Genomic DNA, 27,813 nt, shown 5'->3' with positions numbered 1-27,813 from the left:
GCGGCTGATCGATGTTTCTCTCTCATCGATGTTTCTGACTCTCTATCTCTCTCCCTTCCTCTCTGTAAAAAATCAATAAAATATATTTTAAAAAAAAAACTTTAAAAAAAAAAAAGAAAACTTAGCAAAGGCAATCACAAGTACAAAGATCTTTGGATTGAAATATGTCTAACTGGTTCCATAAAAAGAAAATGAAGTCAGTGTATCCATAGCCTGGTAAGCGATAGGGACATTGAGTTGGAGACATAGTTAGGGGCCACTCTTATAAAGCCATGATCATCTTTTAATTGGGATTTAATTCATATGCCATAAAATCCATACTTTTAAAATATATAATTTATTTGGTTTTAATATATTCCAAAATCGTGTACCATTACTACTAATTCCAGAACATTTCACCACCTAAAAAAAAACACACCAAACTCATTAGCAGTGACTCTTCATTTACCCCTCCCCCCAGCCCTTGGAAAAACACTAATCTGCTTTTGTCTCCATGGATTTGCCTATTCTGGACATTTTATATAAATGGAACCACATAATATGTGGTCATTTGTGTCTGGCTTCTTCCATTCAGCGTAAAGTTTTCCAAATTCATCCTTGTTGCAGTATGGATCAGTAATTCATTCCTTTTTATGGCTGAACAATAGCCATTATATAAATAGATCACATTTTATTTATCTATTCATCAATTGATAGACATTTGCGTTTTTTCCAGTTTGGGACTCCTATGAATAATGCTGCTGTGAACATCATGTACAAGTATTTGTTTGAACATCTGTTTTCAATCCTTTGGGGGGTATATACTTAGGAGTGGAATCAATGAGTCATATGATAACTGTGCTTGACTTTTTGAGAACTTGTGAACTGTTTTCCAAAGTGGTTGTGCCATTTTACATTTCCACCAGCAATGTCTGAGAGTTCCAAGTTCCCCCCATCCTTCCCAACACTTATGGTCTGTCTTTTTTATTGTAGTCTATATCGTGGGTATGAAGTGATATTACATTGTAGTTTTGATTTGCATTTCCCTAGTGACTAATGATGTTCAGCATCTTTTCATATGCTTTCTATCTTCTTTGAAGAAATGTCTATCAGACCTGGCCAATGTGACTCAGTTGGTTGAGTGTCTTCCCATACACCAAATGGTTGCTCATTCAATCCCCAGTGGGGGACATGCAGGAGGCAGCCAATCAAATCAATGTTTTGCTGTCACATTGATGTTTCTCTCTCTCCCTCTCACTTTCTCTCTCTCTCTGAAAATCAATTAAAAAACAAACAAATAACCTTCCATGTTTAAAAAAAGAAATGTCTATCAAATTATTCACCCATTTACCCATTTTTAATTGGGTTATTTGTATTTTTTTTCTTGTTGCTGAGCTGTGGTTCTTTATATATTCCAAATGCTAGTCCCTTACCAGATATCTGATTGGCAAATTTCCTCCCATCTATGGGTTTTCTTCTCACTTTCTTGATAGTGCCCTTTGAAGCACAAAAGTTTTTTTATGAAGCCCAATGTATCTATTTTCTCTTTTGTAGCTTGCACTTTTGATGTCATATCTAAGAAACAATTGGTTCTCACAATCATTTATTTTGTAGAATATGTTCTTTGTTGTATTATAAAATGAAGAAATCACTTTTAATTTTTAAAAATTTATTAAGGATTTTAAACTAATGGCTAAGATTTTCTACTTTTTAATTTTTTATTAGAAGTTTCTTTGCTTGAGCATATGATTGAGTTTATTAAAATGTATATTTTCTGTTCAAGGAATGTGAGATTCTCCCAGTGCATAGGTATCTGTCTCTTTCAGTCTTTCTCTATTTCTCTATTTCTGTTTCTTTCTACCTTTGTGTGTGTGTCTGTCTGTCTGTCCGTCTGTCTTTGTCTCTCTGACTGTGTGTGTTTATTAATTTTATTTATTCATCAGTTTCTCCATATCCTTATTTATTTTTATCCACTAGATCTTTCCTCTGTTTGTGTATGCTTATTGATTGTGATATTCATTTTCACTCTATCTGTATTTATTTTTTATCTACTAGTTTTGAGAGAACTAAATTGAATACACCAGTGCAATTATATTTTGATTTGTTCTTGCTTCTTGCATTTCCACTTATTTCTGCTTTATGTATTGATCTGCTATGTTGTTTGGTGGATACATAATTATGACTGAAATAAAATTTTCTGTTAAACATCAGTACATAGTGTCCCACTTACCTGATTTGGAGCTTTGAACCTTAAATTCCACTGAATCTGGTATTAATATTACATGTTCTGTTTTATTTCTGTTTTAATTTTCCTAGCATCTCTTTGTATACCCCTTTATTACTAACATTCTTTTTTAAGTATATTTTTATTGATTTTAGAGAGAAAGGAAAAGAGAGAGAGAGAGATAGAAACATCAATGATGAGAGAGAATCATTGACCGGCTGCCACCTGCATGCCTCCTACTGGGGATCAAGCCCACAACTTGGCATGTGCCTTTGACTGGAATCGAACCCAGGACCTTTCAGTCCATAGGCCAACGCTCTATCCACTGAGCCAAACCAGCAGGGCTTAACATTCTTTATCAGTCTTCTGAAAACAGCAAGGTTCATTGCTCACCCTTGCTTCCTCTTCCCTTCATCTTCCCCCAAGTTAAGGTTTCTGAATTTACTAATTTCACACTTGTTAATTTGTTATTTGCTTAGAGCATTTTCTTGAATGTTTTCTTCAAATTGGGTACATGGGTAATATCTCTCTCAAGTATTGCATAATCTCATTTTCTTTCACTCTAAAAGTAGATTCTATCTGTTCTTGGTGGAGAATCAGTCCTCTTATCCCAGTTACTCATTGGCGCAGTAATCACAGAAACTGTCTTCAAGCTTGTAGGGTTGCGGATAGGAATTCTAATATCACCTTGAGTCTCATTCCTTTGTGGTAACTTGTAACTTGTCTCCCACTTTTTAAGGTTTTTCCCAGAAGCCCCCAGAAGCCCATTCTTACTTTTCATTGGATAGAAGTGTGTCACATGACCACCCTAGGTGAAAGGGAGGCTGAGAAAGAGAGTACCTGAGAAATGGGAAGAAGACTGCCATTTCTGGCCTGAGAAATGATGTTTGTGCTGGTCTCGGTCTATGGATAGTAATGCACTGAAAATGCCTGGGGGGTGGGGGAGGGGGATCCTCATCTGGACCCAGGTGAGACATGTCCCCTTTCTAAATTAATGTTACAACTGGACTGACCTTGTGGTTCTTATTATGATTGCAAGATGTCCTTCAGCAATAGCCATTAGAAAATTGTGAAAAGATACAGGTTTATACATCCTGTGACTGGCGGTATGCTTATTGAAAATCCGCTTTGAAGTGGATGCCTCAGCAATCAAAGCTGAAGTTAGGTTTTTGCATTTTAAAAAAAAAAAAGGGCAGGGTTTACACCAAAATAGAAACAATATTGCCATGTCTGGGCTCCCAAGCAAAGAATTATTATTGAGTGGGCACTATGTCACACTCTGAAACCCCAAATTTCAAGTTTTCTGAACCACACAGGGAAATCACACATTTTCACTGCCCACTTGACAATTTTAAAAAGCTGCAATAACAAAATACCACAGGCGGGGCGGCTTAAACAACAGAAATTTATTTTCTCACAAGTCTGGAGGTTGGGAAGTCTATGGTCAAGGTGCTGGCAGATTCAGTTCCTGGTTAGGCTTATCTTCCTGACTTGTAATCTTCTGCCTTCTTGTTATAGCTTCATATGGAATTTCCGTGATTATTGCAAGTGGTAGAATGGGGTGTGGAGGGGGGCTTTTGTCTCTTATTATAAGGACACTAATTCTATCACATCAGGACCCCATTTTTTGTCACCTTTTATCCCTTCTATGCCTTCTTCCACCTCCACCCATCCCCTTTCACCCCTACAATCATCACACTCTGCCCATGTCCATGAGTTCTCTCTCTTTTTTTGTTGTTGTTGTTCAATCCCTTCACCTTCCCACCCTGACTCCACATGTCTGCCTGCTCTTTATCTGAGTCTGTCTGTATTTTGCTTCATAGTTGTTTGTTCATTAAATTCCACATATGAGTGAAATCAGGACCCCAGTCTTATGACCGCATTTAATTTCAGTTACCTCCTTGGAGGCCCCATCTACAGCCACAATGGGGGCTAGAGCTTCAACATATGAACAGAGGGGCATACAAACACTCAGTCCATAACAGTAGACATGGTCAATGGCCCACTTAAATGCCCTGGGCATTTGCCATTCCTTTACACACCAATTCTGAGACTTTTTCTGGCTACTGAAGACTACTCAGCCCACATTGGGAACAGGTGGAAAGGGGGCTTAACACTCCCTGGGAGCATTCCCCCATGGGTAAATGATGAGATTTCGTGGATAAATAGCCTGGCGCCCTCACTCTTTGCCTGTGATCACTCTGAAGTGTGTGCTCCACACTGCCTCCCAGAGGTCCCTAGAGGAATTGGGACTCCGTTATCCCCAGTGGAAACTTGCTTGATACTCTTTATTTTCTGCCATCCCTGTCTCATTTCACCACTTCCCCTCCAGTGTTTTCTGGGATCACCTCCCAGATAAAGTACTTGCACTTGGATCCGTGTCTCAATGTCTGCTTCTTGGAGAACTCAACCAAAGTCAATGAGGAAAGGCAAGAGCAAGGACAACCATTACCTTAACTGATTGTCTTGGAAAGTCAGGACAGACTCTGGTGGAAAGAGCATAGCCTCTGGCACATGTTAGATGCACAATAAATCTTTGTCAAATGAATGACCAAATTTCTCCTTTGTGTTCCAGATACTGATGAATGTAAGCCTCCCATTAGTGTATATTGTGGACTAAATGCTGAATGCCAGAATGTTCCAGGAAGTTTCTACTGTCAGTGTGAACCTGGATATAAACTCCTCTCTGGGAATACACAGTTCAAGAATTCCAATGAGAACACTTGTCAGAGTAAGAAAATTTTTATCTTCTTGTCATCCTTCCACATTTTTCACTGAGTCTAACACCAGAAAAGATATTAAAAGATATTTTTTGTGGTGAGGACAGGACATGTTTCTATTTCCTGGAAGAAAATGGATAATGAAAAGAGGAGAGGAAAAAAGGAAAGAATGAAGTTAGAGGAATAATGGGGTTCAGAAGGCAAGTAGACTTTGGAGATGGGGATGAAAAGGTGGTAAATGAGGCAAGATTCCTTGAATTGCAACGAAGAGAAACTCAGTTGGGTTAACTTAAGCAGAAAAGATGAGTTTATGATAAGGATGCATGGATATATCTTGGAACTCAAGGACAGGAAAAGAGCTGGACTTCTGGAATGAAAAGAAACTGGAGGTTCAACACTCTCAGGGTACCTCAGTCTCTGATTCTCTTTGGGACAGAACCTGTCCTCTCTTTCCTTGCAAATTGGATTTCTCTGCCTCCTCGTCCACAGGACAGGAACAATGGCCAACAGCTGCAAATCTTACCAGTGTATTGCTCCAACCACCCAAAGAGAGGTCAATTAACTCTCTCTTGGACCCAATTGCAAAGTCTTTGGAGATATACAAATTGGCCCAGTTTGAGTGATATTCCCACCCTCAGATCTGTTGTCTACATCCACATCTTCAAGAGACAACAGAGCAGAGTGGTTAAGAACCCTTTGTAAGGTGTCTAGAGCCAATTTCCCACAGAATGCCCTTGGGTACATACTAACTTTTCTCCACTCTATGTGTAAAATGGAGCCAACCATCTGCATCCTCACAGGGGCTATGCTTCACTAAATGAGATAGTACCATAGAAAGCACTTAGAAGTGTTTGCTAATATTGCTAGCATTTCATCTGGTTCTTTAAAAAAAAAAAAAAGGTTTAAACACTTGCTCTGGCTAGAAAGGTCATAGAAAATTTCAAGTAGCTCTTTAATAACAAGGGTATCTTTTCTACCAATGAGAAGCACTCCTACAAGATTCAAGCCCAAATTCCCATATTTCCCCAGGTCCCAAGCTGGAGTCCACACCAAGATCTTGGAGCTGCATGAGCTCCAAATGTGAGACTAGGGTCCAAGTAGGGAAGGTGAGAGGAAAGAACACGGGATGGATAGGAAAGAGTTGCTATGCCCTAAGTCCACTGCTAGTTCAGATGATCAATAAATATTTGTTGAATGAATGAATGAATGAGTAGGATTGCACCAAAAGTGAATGAGTCCAAGCAGGCTGAGATTCTCCCTGGGTTCTGACGTTAATCTGTTAAACTTGCCCTATTTTACAAGGACGAGAAATGCCTTTGGTTATTTTCCTAATTCTAAGGGCTCTTCACAGTCCTTTTATATTTATTTATTTATTTATTTATTTATTTATTTATTTATTTAGCCTGTTGAGGAAGAAGAGGGGGAGAGAAAGATGAGGGCATGCTCCTGGGAGGGACAGTGCCTTCACAGTCCTTTTATATGGACTGAGTCCACCTGGGGTTAGTTATCATGAAGGTTGGTAGGTCCAAGAAGGCACCCATGAAAAAGTATGCAAACTTTCAGACAAAAACACTTTTTTACAATGAATGTAGTTTCCAATAATAGAGACATTCTGAACTCAGGGTTGTAAGTCAGAGTTCTTGCACTTTTTTAAATTTATTTTTTAATTACAGTTGACATGCAATATTATATTAGTCTCAGGTGTACAACATAGTGGTTAGACGTCTACGTAACTTATGAAGTGATCTCCCCAATAAGCTTCGTATCCATCTGATACCATACATAGTTATTACATTATTGACTATATTCCCTATGCTGTACATCCCTGTGACTATTTTGTAACTGCCAATTTGTATTTCTTAATGCCTTCACCTTCTTCACCCTACCCTCCAACCCCCCTCCCATTTGGCAAGCATCAGTTTGTTCTCCATATCTATGAATTTGTTTGTTTTGTCTGTTCATTTATTTTGTTGTTGTTGTTTTTCAGATTCCACATATGGTATTTGTCTTTTTATCTGACTTATTTCATCAGCATAATATCTTCTAGGTCCATCCATGTTATTGCAAATGGCAAGATTTTATTCTTTTATATAACTGAGTGATTCCAAGTTCTTGCACTCCTAAGTCAAAACCTTCAATGTTACAAGAAAGCTCTTTGCCCTTTTTAGCAAATAGACTCAGCTGAAAACCAAGATATGGACTAAGTATAGATTTAACCTCAATTTGATGGTAACAGATATTAAACATTTTATAGCCTTTCCTCATCTTTCTAAAGCAGATACGGGTGTCCTCACAATGCGCAATTAACCACACACAAGGTCCCATTAACAGCTGATAATCAAAAATGGACACTCCTGTGTCCGTTCTAATTCCCAGACAGGCTGAATTTTAAAACCATGCATGTAAGCAGAACCCATGGATACAGACAGTAGGGGGATGAGGGCATGTGCTGGTTGGGGCGGTGGGGGGGGGGGGGGGCGGTGAATAGCCAGGGAGAGGTCAATGGGGAGAAAAGGAGACATATGTAATACTTTAAATACTTCAGAATTTTTTAAAAACCTGAGGTATTTAATTTTCTGTTTCCTCAGCCATTTCAGTTATAATGTCCAGCCAAGACTGACTTAAAGAGTTTGGAGTTTACATTTTCCTGCTTCCTCTGTGCCAGTGTAGCTCTATTAACAGCAACGTTGGCATTTAAGATCCAATACTTTTTGTGATCAGGAGCTGTCCTGTGCACTGTAGGGTGCTGAGCAGCATCCCAGGCCTCCAAATCATCAGATTCCAGGAGCATCCCCTGTTCCAAACTGTACCCACCAAAAATGTCGCCAGCCATTATCAGTGTCCCCTGAGGGCAAAATCACCCCCAGTGGAAAAACACTGCTCTACGCTGTAACAAGGAACTTGGACTCTGATCCCCCAAACAGCAAAGAAGCTTGTCAGTGAACATCATTAGTTTGACTTCAGACATTCTCCATGCAAGTTATTCACCTTACCTGCCCACCTCTCCATCCTTTCACTCTCATCCCCACAGTAACTTCCCATGATGTCTTTTGCAGATATCACCTCCTCAAGCACAACCAAAGGCAATAAAGAGGTGAGTGGAAGCTGAGTCCTGGAACCTAGCCTGGTAACAAATACTTACAAAGCCAAAAATTAGCAAATGGCGATGGGTACTAGATATTACATGTGTACTACATATTATAGATCATATATTGATGCATCATATGCAATATATATTTTAATATGTAATGTATGTTAATTTTAATGTAAGCTAATTATAATGTAAGTTCATTATAATATAATATGGCTAGACAATTTATATTATGTATAATTATGAGATATACATATATTATAGTTGACCTTCGAATATGGATACTGACCTCCCCCATGCAATTGAAAACCCCCAGAAACTTAGCTACTAATAGCCTACTGTTGACCAGAAGTCTTACTGATAACATAGTTGGTTAACACATATTTTATATATTACATGTATCATACACTGTATTCTTACAATAAAATAAGCTAGAAAATGTTATTAAGAAAATCATAAGGAAGAGAAAATACATTTATGGTATTTATTGAAAAAATTCACATATAAATTGACCCATTCAATTCAAACCATGTTGTTTGAGAGTCAACTATATACCACCATGTTTATCACTATACATATGTCACTATATATCTCACTATAGCAATAGATAGAGTGTGGGGGGGGGGGTGTGGGTGTGTGTGTGTGCACTGCCCCGTAAAGATAGGATTTATCCCAGACCAAGAAAAACAAACTAAATAAGACTGTATTAGGGTATGCTGAGCTGTGGCAACAGAGGCCCAATTATTCAATGGCTTTTAAAAGATAGATTTTTATTACTTTCTGAGTTAACAGTCCAGAGGTGAACAGTCTAGGCTAGCGATGGGATTCTGCTCTGTGAGGCCATAAAGAGTGCCCACATTCTTTCCAACCCCTGGCATCTTGTCCTCAACTGCATGGTCAAACATGGGTTGCTGCAATGTTGCATTTATAGGGAGAGGGGAGGGGAAGTCTAGGGCACATTGTCTGGAGGGCAGAGTGAAGGGAGAGAGTGGAGGGAGGGATGCATCTATTAGATCACTCTATGATATGCTAATAAGGATGTGATTATATCTTAGAGACATGTCTTTCTCTAATTTTTCAATAACTGTTGACATACAGTATTATATTAGTTTCAGGTGTACAACATAGTGATTAGACATTTATGTAACTTATGAAGTACTCCTCCTGATAAGCCTAGTACCCATCTGACACCATACACAGTTAGTACAACACTAGAGACCCAATGCACAAAATTCATGCACAGGAGTGTAGGGGGTACCTCACCCCGGCCTGCACCCTCTCCAATTTGGGACCCCTTGGGGGATGTCTGACTACTAGTTTAGGCCTGATCTCGATGGTATCCATAGGTGGTATTTCTTTCTGAATGCTCTGGATACCTTCTATGGATGGCAGTCAGACATCCCTCTTGCAATCCGCAACTGCTGGCTCCTAACCACTCCGCCTGCCTGCCTGATCGTCCCTAACTGCTCTCCTCTGCTGGCCTGATCGCCCCTAACCACCTCTGCCTTGGCTCCCGCCACCGTGGCTTTGTCCGGAAGGACCTCTGGAAGGCTGTCTGGAAGATGTCTGGTCAAATTAGCATATTACCCTTTTATTAGTATAGATTATTGACTATATTCCCTCTGCTGTACACTACATCCCTGTGACTATTTCTATAACTGGCAATTTGCACATCTTAATTCCTTCCCCTTTTTCACCCATTCCCCAACCTCCCTCCCATCTGTCAACCATCAAAATGTTCTCTGTATCTATGAGTTTGTTTCTGTTTTGTTTGTTTGTTTATTTTATTTTTTATTAAACTTTTAAATGATTTGAGAGAGAGAGAGATTTGTTGTTCCACTTATTTATGCATTCATTGGTTGATCTTGTATGTGCCCTGACCAAGGATCAAACCTGTAACCTTGACGTACTGGGATGATGCTCTAACCAACTGAGCTACCTGGCCAGGGCTATTTTATTCGTTAAATTCCACATATAAGTGAAATCATATGATGTTCGTTTTTCTCTGCCTAGCTTATTCACTTATAATAATACATTGTGGGTTCATCCATGCTGTCGCAAATGGGAAGATTCCATTCTTTATATGGCTGTTATGTTCCATTGTATATATGTACTACATCTTCTTTACCTAATCATCTATTGATGGGTATTTGTGTTGCTTTCACATCTTGGCTATTGAAAATAATGCTGTAATGAACAGAGGGGTACATATGTCTTTTCAAATTAGTGTTTGGGATTTTATCAGATAAATGCCCAGAAGTGGAATTGCTGGGTCATATGGTAGTTTATTTTTAATTTTTTGATAAATCTCCATACTGTAGTCCATAGTGGCTGCACCAATTTACAATCCTACCAACAGTGCATTAGGGTTCCCTTTTTTTAGAGACATGTCTTTTTTTTTTTCTTCATTGATTTTAGGGAGAGAGAGAGAGAGAGAGAGAGAGAGAGAGAGAGAGAGAGAAACATCAATGTGCAAGAGAAACACCCATTGGCTGCCTCCCATATGCACCCCGATCAGGAATCAAACCCACAAATTGGGCATATACCCTGACCGGGAATCAAACCTACCACCTTTTGGTGTACGAGATGACACTCCAACCAACTGAGTCACACCGGCCAGGGCTTAGAGACATGTCTTAAAGTGACAACCCAAAAATTGCACATATGTCCAAACCTAACTGCAAGGGAGGTTGGAACAATATGGCCTGTAGCCGGGCAGCATGACCCAGGTGAAATTTGTGGGATTCATTCAGTTACTAAAAGGAAGACGGGAAAATGGATACTTTAAGATAGCTAAAAAAGAGAGATACCAAGAAAGTACCAATTAGGTAGTAATCATTTAGTGTCTGTAAATCAACTCTGAATTTTAATATTTTTGTTAAATAATTCATGTCTCTGAGAATGTCCAGTTGAGTAGAATAGGCTCATTCCTTCTTCTGCCCTCACCCTGCCCTACTGCAGAGGGAGTGTTCATGCCTTGCCCTCCCAATCTCCAGGCCTCCAGGTACATGCTATCCTCTCTACCTGAAATTTCTTTTCCCAGTTCATAACCTGGCTGGCTTTTTGTCACTCTTCTTTGCCCGAGACTCCATTCAGGTATCACATACTTCTGGAGGGCCTCCCTAAACAACCTCCATCTGAGTTAATATCCCCTTCCCCATGTGTTTATAGTGGGAGACTGTGGCAGGAGAGGCTCCCACCACCACCGCTGTACTGGCAGCCATCAGCCTGGCTTATGGCTGACAGAGCTCCTCCCATGTGAGAGTGCCCTGACCACCAGAGGGCAGCTCCAGCATTGAGCGTCTGCCCCCTGGTGGTCAGTGTGTGTCATAGTGACCAGTCATTCCCAGTCTTTCTGCTGTTAGGGTCAGTTTGCATATTACCCTTTTATTATCCTATCTAATAAAAGAGAAACATGGTAATTGGCATACGACCGCTACCCTTCCCATTGGCTAATCAGGGCAATATGCAAATTAACTGCCAGCCAAGATGGCAGCTTAAAGTGAACATGAGGCTTGCTTGCTTCAGTGACGGAGGACTACAACGTTCTCCGCCTGCCGCTGCAGGCCTCTGAGCTGCAACTCTAAGCAACTATGTAACAAATATAGAAGCTAAACAAAACCCCAGAAACCTGCTTTAGTCCGCCGGGCGTCAGCCAGCAGGATCGCAACATTGTAAGCAAAGGCCAGAAACCTACTTTCAGCAGCGGAGGCCTAAGAGCTGGAGCCAAGCCTCAAAGCTAAAGCTGGCCCAGAATAAAAAAGAAAAAAAGAAAAAAAGGAGCGGTTGGGAGCTTCAGTCACCCCCAGCCTGAAAACAGCCCGCAGCCCAGACTGGCCAGGCACCCCAGTGGAGACCCCCACCCTGAAGGATGTGTGACCAGCTGCAAACAGCCATCAGCCCCTCACCCAGGCTGGCCAGGCACCCCAGTGGGGACCCCCACCCTGATCCAGGACACCCTTCAGGGCAAACCACCTGGCACCCACCTGTGCACCGGGCCTCTACCCTATATAGTAAAAGGGTAATATGCCTCCCAGCACCGGGATCAGCGGAGCCCAGAGGCCTCCCAGCACCGGGATCAGTGTGACAGGGGGTAGCGCCCAAACCCCCTGATCGCCCTGCGGCTCTGTGTGTGACAGGGGGCGGGGCCACAACCTCCCTATCCACCCTGCTCTGTTCGTGACAGGGGAAGGCGCCCCAACACCCTGATCAGCCCTGCTCTGTGCCTGATAGGGGGGACCTCCCCAACCCCCTGATCGCCCTGAGGCTCTGTGTGTGACAGAGTGTGGCGCCCCAACCCCCCCCCCCCCCCGCCACGGGCCCTGCTCTGTGTGTGAGGAGGTAGAGCCATAACCTCCCCATCGGCCCTGCCCTGAGTGTGAGAGTGGCGGCGCCCCAACCCCCTGATCGGCCCTGCTCTGTGGGTGATAGAGGGCGGCGCCCCAACCCCCTCATGGGCCCTGCTCTGTGCGTGACAGGGGGCAGCGCCCCAACACCCTGATTGGCCCTGCTCTGTGCGTGACAAGGTACAGAGCCCCAACCCCCCTGATGGGCCCTGCTCTGTGAGTGACAGGGGGCAGTGCCCCAACCCCCTGATTGGCCCTGCTCTGTGCGTGACAGGGGGTGGCGCCGCAACCTCCCCATCGACCCTGCCTTGAGTGTGACAGGGGACGGTGCCCCAACCCCCCAATCGGCCCTACCCTGAGCGTGACTGAGGGTGGCATCACAACCTCCCGATCGCCCTGCTCTGTGCATGACAGGGGGTGGTGTCCCAACTCCCCAATCGGCCCTGCTCTGAGCCCGACCAGGGGCTGCACCTAGGGATTGGGCCTGCCCTCTGCCACCCGGGAGCAGGCCTAAGCCAGCAGGTCGTTATCTCCCAAGGGGTCCCAGACTGCGAGAGGGCACAGGCAGGGCTGAGGGACCCCCCTCCCCCTGAGTGCACAAATTTTTGTGAACCGGGCCTCTAGTATAGGATAAAGGCCTAGTGCATGGGTGGGGGCCGGCTGGTTTGCCCTGAAGGGTGTCCCGGATCAGGGTGGGGGTCCCGCTGGGGTGCCTGGACAGCCTGGGTGAGGGGCTGATGGCTGTTTGCAGCTGGTCACACCCCCTTCAGAGTGGGTTTCCCCACTGGGGTGCCTGGCCAGCCTGAGTGAGGGGCTGATGGCTGTTTGCAGGCTGGTTATACCCCCTTCAAGGTGGGGGTCCCCACTGGGGTGCCTGGCCAGCCTGAGTGAGGGGCTGATGGCTGTTTGCAGGTTGGTCAAGCCCCCCCTAGTGGGGACCCTCACCCCATGGAGGGTTGGCCAGCCTGGGTAAGGGGCTGATGGCTGTTTTCAGGCTGGCCACACCCCCTTTAGGGTGGAGGGTCCACACTGTGGTGCCTGGCCAGTCTGGGTGAGGGGCTGAGGGCCGTTTTCAGGCTGGCTAAGCCCCCGGGTGACAGAAGCTCCCAGCTTCTCCTTTTTTTCTTTTATTTTTATTCTGGGATTTATTTACATTCTATGATTGAAACTTTGTAGCCTTGAGAGGAGCTCAGAGCCAGCCAGGATGGGCAGGAGGGAAGCCTCCTGCTTGCTCCAGCTCCATGGCCATGGCCAGCTGAAAGCAGGTATCTGGGGTTTATTTATCTTCTATAATTGAAACTTTGTTGATTTGAGTGGAGCTCAGAGCCCGCCGCGGCAAGTGGGAAGCTTGGCTTCCTCCATCATTGGGGCAACCAAGCCTCCTGCTTGCTCCAGCTCTGTGGCTGCTGGCCGCCATCTTGGTTGGTTTAATTTGCATATAGTCGCTCTGATTGGCTGGTGGGTGTGGCTTAAGGCATAGCAAAGGTATGGTCAATTTGCATGTTTGTCTTTTTTTTTTAATATATTTTATTGATTTTTTACAGAGAGGAAGGGAGAGAGATAGAGAGTTAGAATCATCGATGAGAGAGAAACATCGATCAGCTGCCTCCTGCAAATCTCCTACTGGGGATATGCCCGCAACCCAGGTACATGCCCTTGACCGGAATCGAACCTGGGACCTTTCAGTCCGCAGGCCGACGCTCTATCCACTGAGCCAAACCGGTTTCGGCTGCATGTTTGTTTTTTATTAGTGTAGATAATATTCGAGACTGGGACATTCTTTGTTGTGGGGGTTTTCCCATACATTAGAGGATGTGGAGCAGTATTTCTGGCCTCCACCCGCTGGATATCAGGAGCATCCCTCAGTGGTGACATCCATAAATATCTCCAGATTTTACCAAATGGCCCCAGGGCAAGCATGTGAAACTCAAAGGCTAACACGGGCCAAATAAACAAGGTTTAAGTTTATGTGGGCCGCATAAAAGCAAAAGCTTCAATTTTCATAGAAACGTGGGTTTCTTTCAATAGAAACATGCTGAATACAAAGGGCTGAAATAAATGAGTAATCTTTAACATAAAATAATAAAACATTTAATAAAAATTAATATTTTTTCTTGAACATTAACTTACCAGACACTGAATAACTGCACAAATTAATAAGCATAATGCAAATAAACCTATTTTTCTTGCTCTCCAAAAGCGAAATATTTCCTGCTGTATAAAGTATTTCTCTCTTTACCGTGTCCAGCATGGCTAGAGAGCGGACAGGAGTCCTGAGTAGGGGCGACGGGGGATTGAGTAAATGAAAGAGACAGACACAGAGACAGTAGAGAAAGCTGGGACCGGGTGGGACAGCTGGCCCTCTGATGGAGAGACAGTGACCCAGAGCCGGTGCAGCACATTTATTATATACAGTATAATTCCAAGAAGTTTTACTAGATTTTAAAACAAAGGAAATTATGTGAAATCATGATTAAAGATCAAGCTATAGTCATGGTTAAAGATCAAGCTGTAATTTTTCATTCTTGTGGCTTCTTTGTAATAGTCACTCCTGGCTAAGCCCGGATAATTGAGTTCGTTCCTTGGGCCTGGCTGAGCTTAGATAATGAAACCCACCCTCTGGAACCTGAGCTAAGGGTCAGGCTGACAACGTACCTGCCTCTGGCATGGTGCGTTTCCAGGATGTGGCTCTGCAAACACCACTGGACTCAGCTGACAATAATTAAAGAAATGTTCCATGTGCCTTCCCAAGCACTCTCTACACTGTTGCGCACACCAAACAAGTCAGTATCAGACTAATGACATGGCAATCAGATGCTAAAATATTAGCCGCTAGTATTAGTGTAGAGAAATGGTGTGCCTGTGCATAAGGCGCATAAGGGTAATGAATGCAACACAATTATAGTACTTGGTCATTAGTGTTGTAGTTTGTTATTACTAATTATGTATAACAGAATATTGTAAAAATTAAGTAACAAAATTTTTATTAAAACGTTTCTAACAAACCATTATATTGGCTGGGCCGCAAAAATATTCATTGTGGGTCGCAAGTTTGACATGCTTGCCCCAGGGGCTCAAAATTGCCCAGGTTGAGAACCTGGTCTATTTCGAGGAAACACACCACTTCCCTATTGGTAAAAGAGGTTCGTGATAATTAACCCTTGTCCTGTATTTACCAGGCACAGACATGTAGCATCTTCTAACTCATTTAATTTTGCCAAAAACTCCATAGGGTCCTATTACTGTCCCCATCCTAAAGTGGGGAAACTGAGGCACAGAGCAATTGAGTGACTTTCCAAGGTCACACAGCCAGTGAATGGTGGAGTCAGGATTTTAACTGGGTCCTCTGGTTCCAGAACTTGCTTTCTCATGTTTTCTACTGTCCCTTGGGGTTGTGGGGACCTATCAGAGTGGATTATTATTGTTATTGTTGTTGTTTATATATTTAAAGCTACAACGAGTTGTTGAAAATTTTGAGTCACTTCTCACCAACACAACTCTGTGGGAATCAGGAGAGGAGAGAGAAGTTGCATCCAAGGCCACATCTATTCTCCAGACTATGGAATCCAATGTTCTAGAAACTGCCTTGAATGCCCCAGACCAAGAAATCCAGAAACTTCAAAACAATACTGTGGGTAAGGAGACAATAAGACCTGATGCTCATGGAGTGGGGTAGTGGGGTTTCTGGTTACTAGCTGGGGTCTGTATTAAGGAGTTAGAAAATAAATAAATACATTGCATGAGCCAATTTATATAAAATGCTGTAAATTTGCAAACTAATCTATTGTGACAGGGAGGGGAGTTTGGAGGGATAAAAAGGAGGCAAGAGAAAATTTGGGGAAACTTGGGGCTCATGGAAATGCTCACTACCTTGATTGTGGTGGTGGTTTTACAGGTATACACCAATAAAACTAATCAAATTGTACACTCTAACATACAACCAATTACACCTCCATAGAACTGCTTAAAAAAAAAAAAAAAGATTCTCAGTGGTTTCCAATCCTGGGTCTGTGATTTAGGCTTAAAAAGTATTTTTTAAATCTAGTGCCTACATAACCTAATAACACATGTAGAAGGAACATCTTATGAGATATTTTTTAAATGAAAATCCTTGTATTGCACTTGTCATACATATTACACAACCATGTGACATGACATGTTAATTAGCTTGACTATGGTTGTCATTTCACTAGGTATATATTGTGTAAAATCATCATACTGTAAACCTTAAATATATACAATTTTTCTTTTTAAAAATAAAATACCACAGCCAAACCAAGTATTAAATTTCTAATTAGGAAAATACATAAACAAAACTAATTTAGACCAACCAAATCTGCCCATATCCCAGTCTTCCAATCCTATACCTAGTTAGGTACATGTGTGATGAGGACACATATCTGTTGTGTATGCTATCTTTTACATACAGTTCCACAAAACCTGTTTTTTTCACTCATTATCTCACTAACATCTTTCCATGAAAACTGCAGACAGCATCATTACCTACATTATTGTCTTCCGTGACTTATAGAGTTGCATTGTATGAGTGTGCCATAATTTATTTTCCTATCCTGGGAAATGTGGGGTTTTGCCAAACAATCCTGTGATAAAGACCACTAAAAATTTATCTGTTTGTATTTTTTGATATTTTCTTAGGATGAATTCATAAAGGAGGAGTTGTTAGGTCAAGGGGAGAAAACACTTTAGACTTTTGATATATATCACTATATGGGCCTCCAGAAATATTTGTTGTGTTTTATTCAGCTCAGGGATATCAAAGGATTGGTGTATGCCTAACCATTTTTGTTTTACCAACTTAGCTGATAAAATACTTTATGCTCTATAAAAATAATAATAATGAAAATACTTTTTTTAAATATATTTTTTATTGATTTTTTACAGAGAGGAAGGGAGAGAGATAGAGAGTTAGAAACATTGATGAGAGAGAAACATCAATCAGCTGCCTCCTGCACATCTCCCACTGGGGATGTGCCCGCAACCCAGGTACATGCCCTTGACCGGAATCGAACCTGGGACCTTTCGGTCCGCAGGCCGACGCTCTATCCACTGAGCCAAACTGGTTTCAACATAATGAAAATACATTTAAAAGGTAAAAGAAAATCTAGTACCTAACCATCTTGGGAAACTGAAATTTGGACACTTTCATTATCAATTGAACCATTTTCCAAATTACAAATAATTCTCATCTGTCCTGATTTGGCCAGATTCTAATTGTTTAATCAGCTAACCAGTGCCCTCACCTCAGTGAGCTTCAGTCTCTTCATCTGTAAAATGGGATTATAATAATGCATATAATGCTGAGACCAGATGCTGCTTATTTGGGAGATTTCAGAAAAGTCTAAAGCATGAGCCAAGACAGGCCATTTGTACGGAAAAGCCACTGGAAACAGCTTGGGTGGGCCCACAAGTGGTGAGGCAGGGTCTCAGGGAATCACCAGGGCAGGGTGAACAGTGATAGCCAGGTTGATGAAGACTCAGATATGGTGCCTGCCTGCTGGCTCTGTGAGGAGAGGGCTCAGAAAAGGAGCCATGGCCTCTGCCAACACTTCTGTCTGGGAGAACGCTGCCCCTCTAGCTCACCCGGATGCCAGACACTTCAGTTCCTCTTTGTATGTCCCTGGTGCCTTTCAAGCTGCTGCCCCAGTTCTGGAGCTCAGAATGAATGAGTCTGAGTAAGTCCATGCACAGGTCCTTTAAGAGGAACTGCCTGGGACTCCAGAAGCCCTTGGTCTCACTCAGTCACAATCCCTGCCGATTTTTACAACCAGAAGTTATGGAAACTTCTCTTCACAGCACTGGATCCCTGAAATGAGGAGCCTGTTTTGGGGTTCTCAGGGGTGACCTCTGCAACCGAGATACCCCTCCTGATTTTTATCCACCACACATGGGTGTGGGACCAGCCCATTCCACATCTCTACCCCTCCTACCAGTCTCAATGTGGCTTATTCCTTAAATCCTTAGTTGTAAGAGTTCTGTTTAGCTACATTTAGGTGGTTCTGAATGATAATTGTCAGTAGTTTAGTAGTGCTTTTGATTTGATTGTGGGAGGATTCGAGTACCGCATTTACCTACACCCCCATTATAACCTTAAGCCTTGGAGAGGACCCCTAATTCTGAACCTCAGTTTCCTCATCTAAATAATGGTCCTTCATGGGGTTATATGATGCTGTCATAAGATGACAATGTATCAGGCTCTTAGCCCAGTGCCTGGCATCCCCTACACCAGTGATGGCAAACCTATGACACGCGAACTCATATTTTTGGTTGATTTTTCTTTGTTAAATGTCATTTAAATATATAAAATAAATATCAAAAATATAAGTCTTTGTTTTACTATGGTTGCAAATATCAAAAAATTTCTATATGTGACACGGCACCAGAGTTAAGTTAGGGTTTTTCAAAATGCTGACACGCTGCGCTCAAAAGGTTCGCCATCACTGCCCTACACATTCAGTAAATGTGGCCTGTTTTTGTTGCTGTGCACATTTTTTAAAACTTATAATAACAGTAAGCTTGCCTGGCACTTTTCTTACCAGCTGTTGAAACTCGAGTTGTTACAGACAATTGCTCCAAGGAAAGAAACATCATCAACTTGAACGCCCAAATGAACTCACTGGACATCCATTGCAATGACATCATCCAGGGAAACCTACAAGGTACATGTGGTGGCTGCATTCAGAATCCCTAAGACACACACAGCAATATCTCTGTGTGAGTCATAAGGAAACAGTCCCCAATAAGTTCCTACTTAATGGGTTTGTTACCCTAAGATTGTGTCAGTTGAGTCTTATCCTAAAAAAAAGACATCTTCCCAAAGTGGAAGCTTTTTATTCTTCTGCATGGAATAGACTTCTTTGTAATTTGGGGGCTGCTCCATCCATATCTCCGTTTGGGTTTACCCAGAATCAGTTTCTAGAAGAAATTGTAAGGGGTTCCAGCGTAAGAAGTTTATTTAGGAGGTGATCCAAGGAAGCAGCAGTAAGTGTATTAGTCAGAGTTCTCCAGAGAAACCAATAGAATGTGTGTGAAGAGAGACAGAGACAGATTTCAAGGAATTGCCTCATGTTATTGTGGAGGCTGGCAAGTCTAAAATATAGCCAGGGAAGAGCTGATATTGTAGCTCAAGTCCAGAGACAGTCTGAAGACAATTCCCTCTTCCTCCGGGGAGGTCAGTCTTTTCCTTAAGACCTTCAACTGATTGGATGAGGCCCACCCATGAGATGGAGGATAATCTGCTTTACTCAAGCCTAACTATTTAAGCTTTAATCTCAAGATCCATTCATGCTGTGACAAATAGCAGTATTTCAACTCTTCTTATGGCTGAGTAGTATTCCATTGTACTCATGTATCACATCTTTATCCATGGATGGACCTTAAGAATATTATGCTAAGCAAAACAAGTCAATCAGAAAAAGATAAGAGCCATATAATTTCACTCATATGTGGGATATAAAACTGAAACTCACAGATACAGAGAACAGTACCGTGGCTACCAGAGGGAAAGGGGGTGGGGGACAGTAAAAGGTAAAGGGGGCTAAATATATGGTGACAGAAGATGATTTGACTTTGGGTGGTGGGCACACAATGCAATATACAGATCATGTATCATAGAAATGTACACTTGAAACCTATATAATCTTATTAACCAATGTCACCCCAATAAATATAATTTAAAAAATAAAATAACTATAAGAATACTATAAGAATTCAAGCAAAAACAAAAATTTTTAAAGGATGCAGATAGATAGATAGATAGATAGATATTAATCTCATCTAAAAAATACCTTCACAGCAACATCCAGACTGATGTTTGACCAAATATCTGTGTACCATGAACTTGCCACGTTAACATAAAATTAACTACCCAAGTTGTGGAGAGAGAAAGTGAGGGGAGAAAAGGCAGCCAATACAGGGATTGTTATGTTAGTGAACAGGTTACTGCTGGTGGTAACTGGAGCTCAATCCCACTGAGTTATTCCACTAAAGGAGAAGGCGTTGGGCCATTTATCTAACCGCGCTGATTCATCACTGGTTGAGGACCCACCTGGGGAGTTCATTTCCAAACCCTTCCATTCTGCCCTGAGTGCAGACCAAACACATTCTCTCATGGAAAGCTCCCAGGCAGAGTTCAGCTGCCTGAGTAAAACCCATCAGCATATAAAGAAACCAAGAGTGCCAAGAAATAAAGTCAGGGTGCCTACAGAATCTGCATACAAAGGAGTAGATTGTTACTATTAATTGTCCCAGTGTTATCAGACTCTGACTTTTGTTTTGGGGGAGGGGGGGTGACGGGCAGTTAGAAATGAATTCAGCTTTATTTGAGTCACATTATCTAGTCACTTTTTTTACTTTTTTTTTCAACTACAGTTAACATTCAGGATTATATTAGTTTTAGGTGTACAGCATAGTGGTTAGACTTTTACATAACTTACAAAGTGATCCCCCTGATAAGTCTAGTATTCACCTGACCATACCTAGTTATTATAACATTATTGACTACATTCCCTATGCTGGACTTTATATTCCCGTGACTATTTTGTAACTGCCAACACACTCTGATTTTTTTCCCCAAGAGAAACCAAAAATTGAGTTGTTGGCATGAAAACCTTTAATTTTTCAATTTTGCAAGAATACTTAGCTAAAACTGCTATAGCAAGATAAATGGGGTCTTGAAATCCAATCATGTAAATATGGATACAGTTGTCTGTACTGTCCATCAAAACTCCCAAAGTAAAACATAGACAACAAACCGCATTCTGATCTGAGACAATCTCATGAGACAATCAGTTCCTATCACTTTCCTCCCTCAAGAAGATAAGTACTTGAATCTGCCTCCATTTGTGAATGGACCAGGCAAAGGAGGGGAGCCAACCTCCAAACACATAATTTCACACTTGCATTATCATGGGATTCCTCTGCAATTCACAATTTGTAGAGAGTGCAAGACTTCACACAGTACAGGCTACCAAATCACATCTTCAGCCCAGTTTGCTCCTTGGTCACACCCTGGGGTACTGGGGTTTAGGATTTCAACATGTAGATTCATGAGGACACAGCTCAGCCCAGAACAGCTGTCTATGCTGATGGTTTAAATAAATTATATGCATCACAGTGGGATTCCATGTGCTTTGAGGAGTACCTGGCACAGATGTGCTCAGCAGGAGACTATTTATCATCCCCTAATGGGCTCTGTGGTCTCATCTCCAAGCATTTGCATTGGTTGTTTCCCTGCCAGGAATGACAACCATCACTTTGTTGGGTGAACTTTGTCTCTTCTTTTAATATAGCTCAACTTTCACCTCCCAGGACTGCCCACTTCCATCACAGCACCAGAGTCAGGCCATCCCTCCCCAGCATGAACCTACCTTATCTTGGCATCTACCATGTTGTGTTGTATCTGTTGATTGACACAGCCCTGTCTCCTTCACTGTACTGGGGTCCCTTTCAGGGCGGGAACCATTAATTCTTTCTCTATAGGCACTGTATCTGGCAAACAATAACAAAAGCTCGTCAAATTAAATCCACTGTTAGGCTGAAGCCTTAACATTACTAATGAGAGAAAAGAACCCATTGATGGATGTGTGACAAACTCATAAGGGACATTTCTCTGTCCTTCAGGTTCTGCTTGGATTCCCAGCCTCAGAACTATTGACATATGGGGCCAGGTTATTCTCTGGGGTGGGGCCCATAGTGTTTTGAGCACTATATCCTTGGCCTTGGCCCACTGGATGCCAATAGCAACCCCCGAGTTGTGACAACCAAATATGCCTCCAGACAGTGCCCTGTGTTCCCTGAAGGGGGCAGAATCACCCTCAATTGAGAACCGCTGGTCTACAGTAATCTTGTAACTTATCTTCAAACAGTGACAATTTTAAAATTGGAAGAGGGTACTATTAAATTACACCAGGACACCAGGTGTGAACTGGGACTTTATAGGTAATTATAGATGTAACACACCCTTCCTCCCATAAAACATATCATTGAATAAACCCACAAGGCCATGGAGACCAACCTTGGAAACCTCTACAGCCACTCTTCTTTTTCCTGCTTGTGATTTGCTCTTATGCCAGAATATTCCAGATTAAAAATAAGCAATTTCTAAGCATAAAAACAGGTGAGTATATCACCTGCCTCTGTTTTCTAACCACCTACTCGTGTTTCATTCTGACAACAGAAGTTGACTTTAACTTAAAGAAACAAGTGGCTCTCCTACTTCTGATCTCTTGAGTGAGGCCAGAGAAATCTGATTAGAAAAACTGCACAGCTAGTCACGGGAAAAACTAGGATTTGAATGCAGAAACCCAGTTCTTTCCCCTAAAATCTTAAATAATCGCTATATGCAGCCTCTTTGCCACATGGACTTCTCAGCAGCACAAAGAATAATGAGTACTTATTGACATGGAAATATTTATATAAAAACCCTGGGTGTAACGTCATGACTGAGGCTCAACCAATCAGAAGGAAGTCAGTCCTGCAGGGGTCATCTTGGAAATGGCTGCACCCTCCCCAAGCTGTTTCCTGCTAGGGCAGTGAGGTTTGAGGCAGGAACCCGCCCTCAGAGCATGGCTGCACTGAGTCCTGGGTCCTCTTAACAACAGCTGCGCCCTCCCCGAGCTGTTTCCGGTAAGGGCAAGGTTTGAGGCAGGAACCGGCCCTCAGAGCGTGGTGGCATATCTTTATAAAGTTTTCATACATTATATTAGAGGTCGTGGTAGTACTGTTTTACCCACAGCGTCTACAGGAATTGCTGCAAATTTACTTCTCGGTGGAAGCACCTTTCATTCCCAATATAAATTACCCATTCCACTCAATGAAACATCAATTTCTAGACTCAATATAAACAGTGAACTTGCTAAAACTATTAAAAAGGCCCAACTTCTCATTATTGATGAATGCACCATGGCATCCAGTCATGCTATAAATGCCATAGACAGATTACTAAGAGAAATTTGAATGTTGTATTTGGTAGGAAAGTTCTCCTTCTTGGAGGGGATTTTCGACAATGTCTCAGTATTGTACCGCATACTATGCGATCGGCCATAGTACAAATGAGTTTAAAGTACTGCAATGTTTGGGGCTGTTTCAGAAAGTTGTCTCTTATAACAAATATGAGATCAGAAGATTTTGCTTATAGTGAATGGTTAGTAAAATTTGGAGATGGCAAACTTGATAGCAGTTTTCATTTAGGAATGGATATTATTAAATCCCCTGTGAAACGATTTGTAATGGATCTATTATTGAAGCAACCTTTGGAAATACTGTATCTATAGATAATATTAAAAATATATCTAAACGTGCAATTCTTTGTCCAAAAAATGAGCATGTTCAAAAATCAAATGAAGAAATTTTGGATATACTCGATGGAGATTTTCACACATATTTGAGTGATGATTCCATTGATTCCACAGATGATGCTAAAAAGGAAAATTTTCCGATTGAATTTCTTAATAATATTACTCCTTCGGGAATGCTGTGTCATAAATTAAAATTGAAAGTAGGTTAAATCATCATGCAATTGAGAAATCTTAATAGTAAATGGGGTCTTTGTAATGGTACCAGAGTTATTATCAAAAGATTACGACCTAACATTATCAAAGCTGAAGTATTAACAGGATCTTCAGAGGCAGAGGTTGTTCTGATTCCAAGAATTGATTTGTTCTCACCTGACACTGGCCTCCCATTTAAATTGATTCAATGACAGTTTCCCGTGATGCCAGCATTTGTGATGACTATTAGTAAATCACAAGGACAAACTCTAGACAGAGTAGACATATTCCTATCTGAACCCGTTTTCGCACATGGTCAGTTATATGTTGCTTTCTCTCGAGTTCGAAGAGCATGTGACGTTCAAGCTAAAGTTCTAAATACTTCAGCACAAGGAAAATTGGTCAAGCACTCTGAAAGTGTCTTCACTCTTAATGTGGTGTACAGGGAGATATCAGAATAAGTTTAATCACTTTATCAGTCATTGTTTGCATCACTGTTGTTTTTATATCATGTTTATGTTGTTTTTATATCATGTTTTTGTTGTTTTCATATCATGTTTTTGTCATTTTTATATCATGCCTCTGTTGTTTTATATCCTTTTGTTACTGTTCATTTATTAATAAATTTATATATTATTTTCATATACATTTTACTAATTTCCTTTCATCTATCACACTTCTATTATACAGAAAGGGCAAATAGAAATATTAAAAGGAAATTAATTAGCGGAAATATTTTAATAAATGAACAGTAACAAAAGGATATAAAACAACAGAGCCATGATATAAAAATGACAAAAACATGATATGAAAACAACATAAACATGATATAAAAACAACAGTGATGCAAACAATGACTGATAAAGTGATTAAACTTATTCTGATATCTCCCTGTACACCACATTAAGAGTGAAGACACTTTCAGAGTGCTTGACTAATTTTCCTTGTGCTGAAGTATTTAGAACTTTAGCTTGAACGTCACATGCTCTTCTAACTCGAGAGAAAGCAACATATAACTGACCATGTGCGAAAACGAGTTCGGATAGGAACATGTCTACTCTGTCTAGAGTTTGTCCTTGTGATTTACTAATAGTCATCACAAATGCTGGCATCACGGGAAACTGTCATTGAATCAATTTAAATGGGAGGCCAGTGTCAGGTGAGGACAAATCAATTCTTGGAATCAGAACAACCTCTCCCTCTGCAGATCCTGTTAATACTTGCATTTGGGGAGGAGGAGCATGGGAGGAAGAGTGAACTTACTAGGCACACCCAAGCACAGGTGTGACCATTGTGGAAGCATGATACATGTGGGGCAGGAAAGGGGGCAGAAGGAATGGTGGTGGCACTTTATTTTTCTGTTTCCTCAGGTCCCAGTGCAGTTGTCTTTATTTCATACTCTTCTCTTGGAAATATCATAAATGCAACTTTTTTTGTCGGGATAAATAAGGAAGATCAAGTTTACCTGAACTCCCAGGTAGTCAGCGCTGCTATTGGACCCAAAAGGAACACATCTCTCTCCAGGCCTGTGATTCTGAGTTTTCAGCACGTGAAGGTGGGTCAAGCCTGCTATTTGGACTTGCTTGGGTTTCACAGATGTAGATGGAACAAATGCATAGCCTCCCAGTCAGTGATTCTGGACCTGTGCTGCCCCATTTCGTAGCTAGGAGCTACCTGTAGCTATTAAGCATTTAAAATGCGGTGGGTCTCACTATACTGGGTGATCCTTGAAGACAGGGACTTTGTTGTTGGCATTCTAGCCCATGGTCGGCAAACCGCGGATCATGAACCACATGCAGCTCTTTGGCCCCTTGAGTGTGGCTCTTCCACAAAATACCACGTGCAGGCACGCACGTACAGTGCGATTGAAACTTCATGGCCCATGCGCAGAAGTCGGTATTTTGTGGAAGAGCCATACTCAAGGGGCCAAAGAGCCTCATGTGGCTTGCGAGCTGCAGTTTGCCGAGCCACAGTTTGCTGACCACTGATCTAGACTATCCTAAACCTTGCTTCCCCAATCTCTCACCACACCTCATTAATGAATAATTAGTTTATAGCAGAAACTGCTTCTATTTATCAGAGTCTAGATGGAGGAAAGTGGGATAAAGGAATAGTAGGTGAAAGGGGAAGGAATGATGAGAATTCTGTCACCTTCTTTCACTTTCCCTTCATTTGCCACTACCACTGGTCAATGATCAACTCGATGATACCTCTAGTCCAAGTGGTACAGATTATCCTATGAGAGGGAGATAAAAGAAATGGATCATGATGATTGAATACAGAAACAAAAAGTAAGGAGAAAGGATGGGAAAGATAAGTGAGGGATGGTGAGTGCCACGTGGTCATAAAGTACCATAGCTTGCTAACTCCTGATCAGTATACACAGTAGAGGTGCCAAGAGCAAGAAAAATTGCTCTATAAAAAAAGAGAAGTAGAGTTGAGAGAGCATAGTAGAAAAGAGATTAGGATAGAGTGAAAAATTAAGAGGAATTTTAGGGAAATAATAGAGACCTTAGAAGAGATTTTTTAAAAACCAAAGGAAGCACAGCCAGCATGGCTCAGTGGTTGAGCATTGACCTATGAACCAGGAGGTTACAGTTCGATTCCCAGTCAGGCCATATAGGTTGTTGGCTCAATCCTCGGGGGGCGGGGGGGAGTGCAGGAGGCAGCTGATCGGTGATTCTCTCTCATCATTGATGTTTCTATCACTCTCTCCCTCACCCTTCCTCTATGAAATCAATAAAAATATATTTTAAAAAATAAAATAAATAAAAACCAAGGAAGATAACAGTTTGCAATTTGCTTTGCAATGTTAACCATTTGCCCCACATTCCACAAATATATTTAATTAATTAATTAGTTAATTAAATATTTATTTAATTATTTAGTTAATTAATTAATTAAAATCAAATGTGGTGGGTCTGGATTGAGATTTCAAAGACTTAGTATTCTGAACACTTAGTATCTCTAGATTTCAAAAACTTAGAAATAAACATGCAAACTATCTTCTTAATATTTTCGCTATTGATTACACATGTTGACTTATATTGACATATTAAAACAAAGGGAACTGGAACAGCATCCTACAGAATTATGTCATAACCAGATGCTCTGTAGGGATGCAACACATTAGATAGGCACACCAATAAAATATTTACAATATTTTACCCTATATTTGAATTAAAATGTAAATCTATTATGTAATCAATTAAATCCTATCTAATAAAAGAGAAAAATGGTAATTGGCGTACGACGATACCCTTTTCATTGGCTAATCAGGGCTATATGCAAATTAACTGCCAACTATGATTGGCAGTTAACTTCCAACTAAGATTGGCAGTTAACTGCCAACAAGATGGCGGTTAATTTGCATATGTAGGCACAATGCAGGGAGGCCAAAGGGAAAGCAGGAAGAAGCCCCCTGCCACTGACAGTGATCAGAAACCCAGGGGGGAGCTAAGAGCTGGGGGGCAGGGCAAAGGCGGCCCTGGGGCCACCTTTGCCCTGCCCCCCAGCCATGATCGGAGAATCAGGCGCCTTTGCCGCCCTGGCCAGTGATAGCAGGAAGTAGGGGTGGAGCCAGCGATGGGAGCTGGACACGGTCGAAGCTGGCAGTCCCGGGAGCTAGGGGTCCCTTGCCTGGGCCTAAAGCGGAGCCCACGATCGCGGGGCCACTGCAGCTGCGGGTCCCCACTGCCCGGGCCGGACGCCTAGGCCAGAGGTGTTAGGCCTGGGCAGGGGCGGAGCCTGCAACCACGGGGAGCTGGGGGTCCCCTGCCCAGGCCTGACACCTCTGCCGGAGGCCTCAGGCCTGGTCAAGGGACCGATCCGGTGATTGGTGATCAGAGGGTGATGAGGGTCAACTCCTCTGGCCGAGGCATCAGGCCTGGGTGGGGGGCGGAGCCGGGGATTGGGGGGATATAATGGTCCCCTTGCCCAGGCCTGA

The 27,813-nt window shown here is 42.0% G+C and overlaps 1 protein-coding gene across 3 annotated transcripts in view; it reads left to right on the top strand.

Annotated features, from left to right (window-relative positions):
* ADGRE3 (adhesion G protein-coupled receptor E3) overlaps positions 1-27,813 on the top strand; it is a 51,830-nt gene that overhangs the window by 10,151 nt on the left and 13,866 nt on the right. For 2 of the 3 annotated variants that reach the window (XM_059696632.1, XM_059696633.1), the window contains 5 exons: positions 4,779-4,934; positions 7,980-8,017; positions 15,812-15,995; positions 18,918-19,037; positions 25,238-25,422. In XM_059696632.1, coding sequence (XP_059552615.1) covers positions 4,779-4,934; positions 7,980-8,017; positions 15,812-15,995; positions 18,918-19,037; positions 25,238-25,422 — 683 coding nt within the window. The remainder of the gene's footprint in view (positions 1-4,778; positions 4,935-7,979; positions 8,018-15,811; positions 15,996-18,917; positions 19,038-25,237; positions 25,423-27,813) is intronic. The other variant, XM_059696634.1, reaches the window with a different exon arrangement.

The sequence above is a fragment of the Myotis daubentonii genome, chromosome 5 (assembly GCF_963259705.1).
Source record: "Myotis daubentonii chromosome 5, mMyoDau2.1, whole genome shotgun sequence".
NCBI lineage: Eukaryota > Metazoa > Chordata > Mammalia > Chiroptera > Vespertilionidae > Myotis > Myotis daubentonii.
This window is presented reverse-complemented; position numbering and strand designations above follow the sequence as displayed.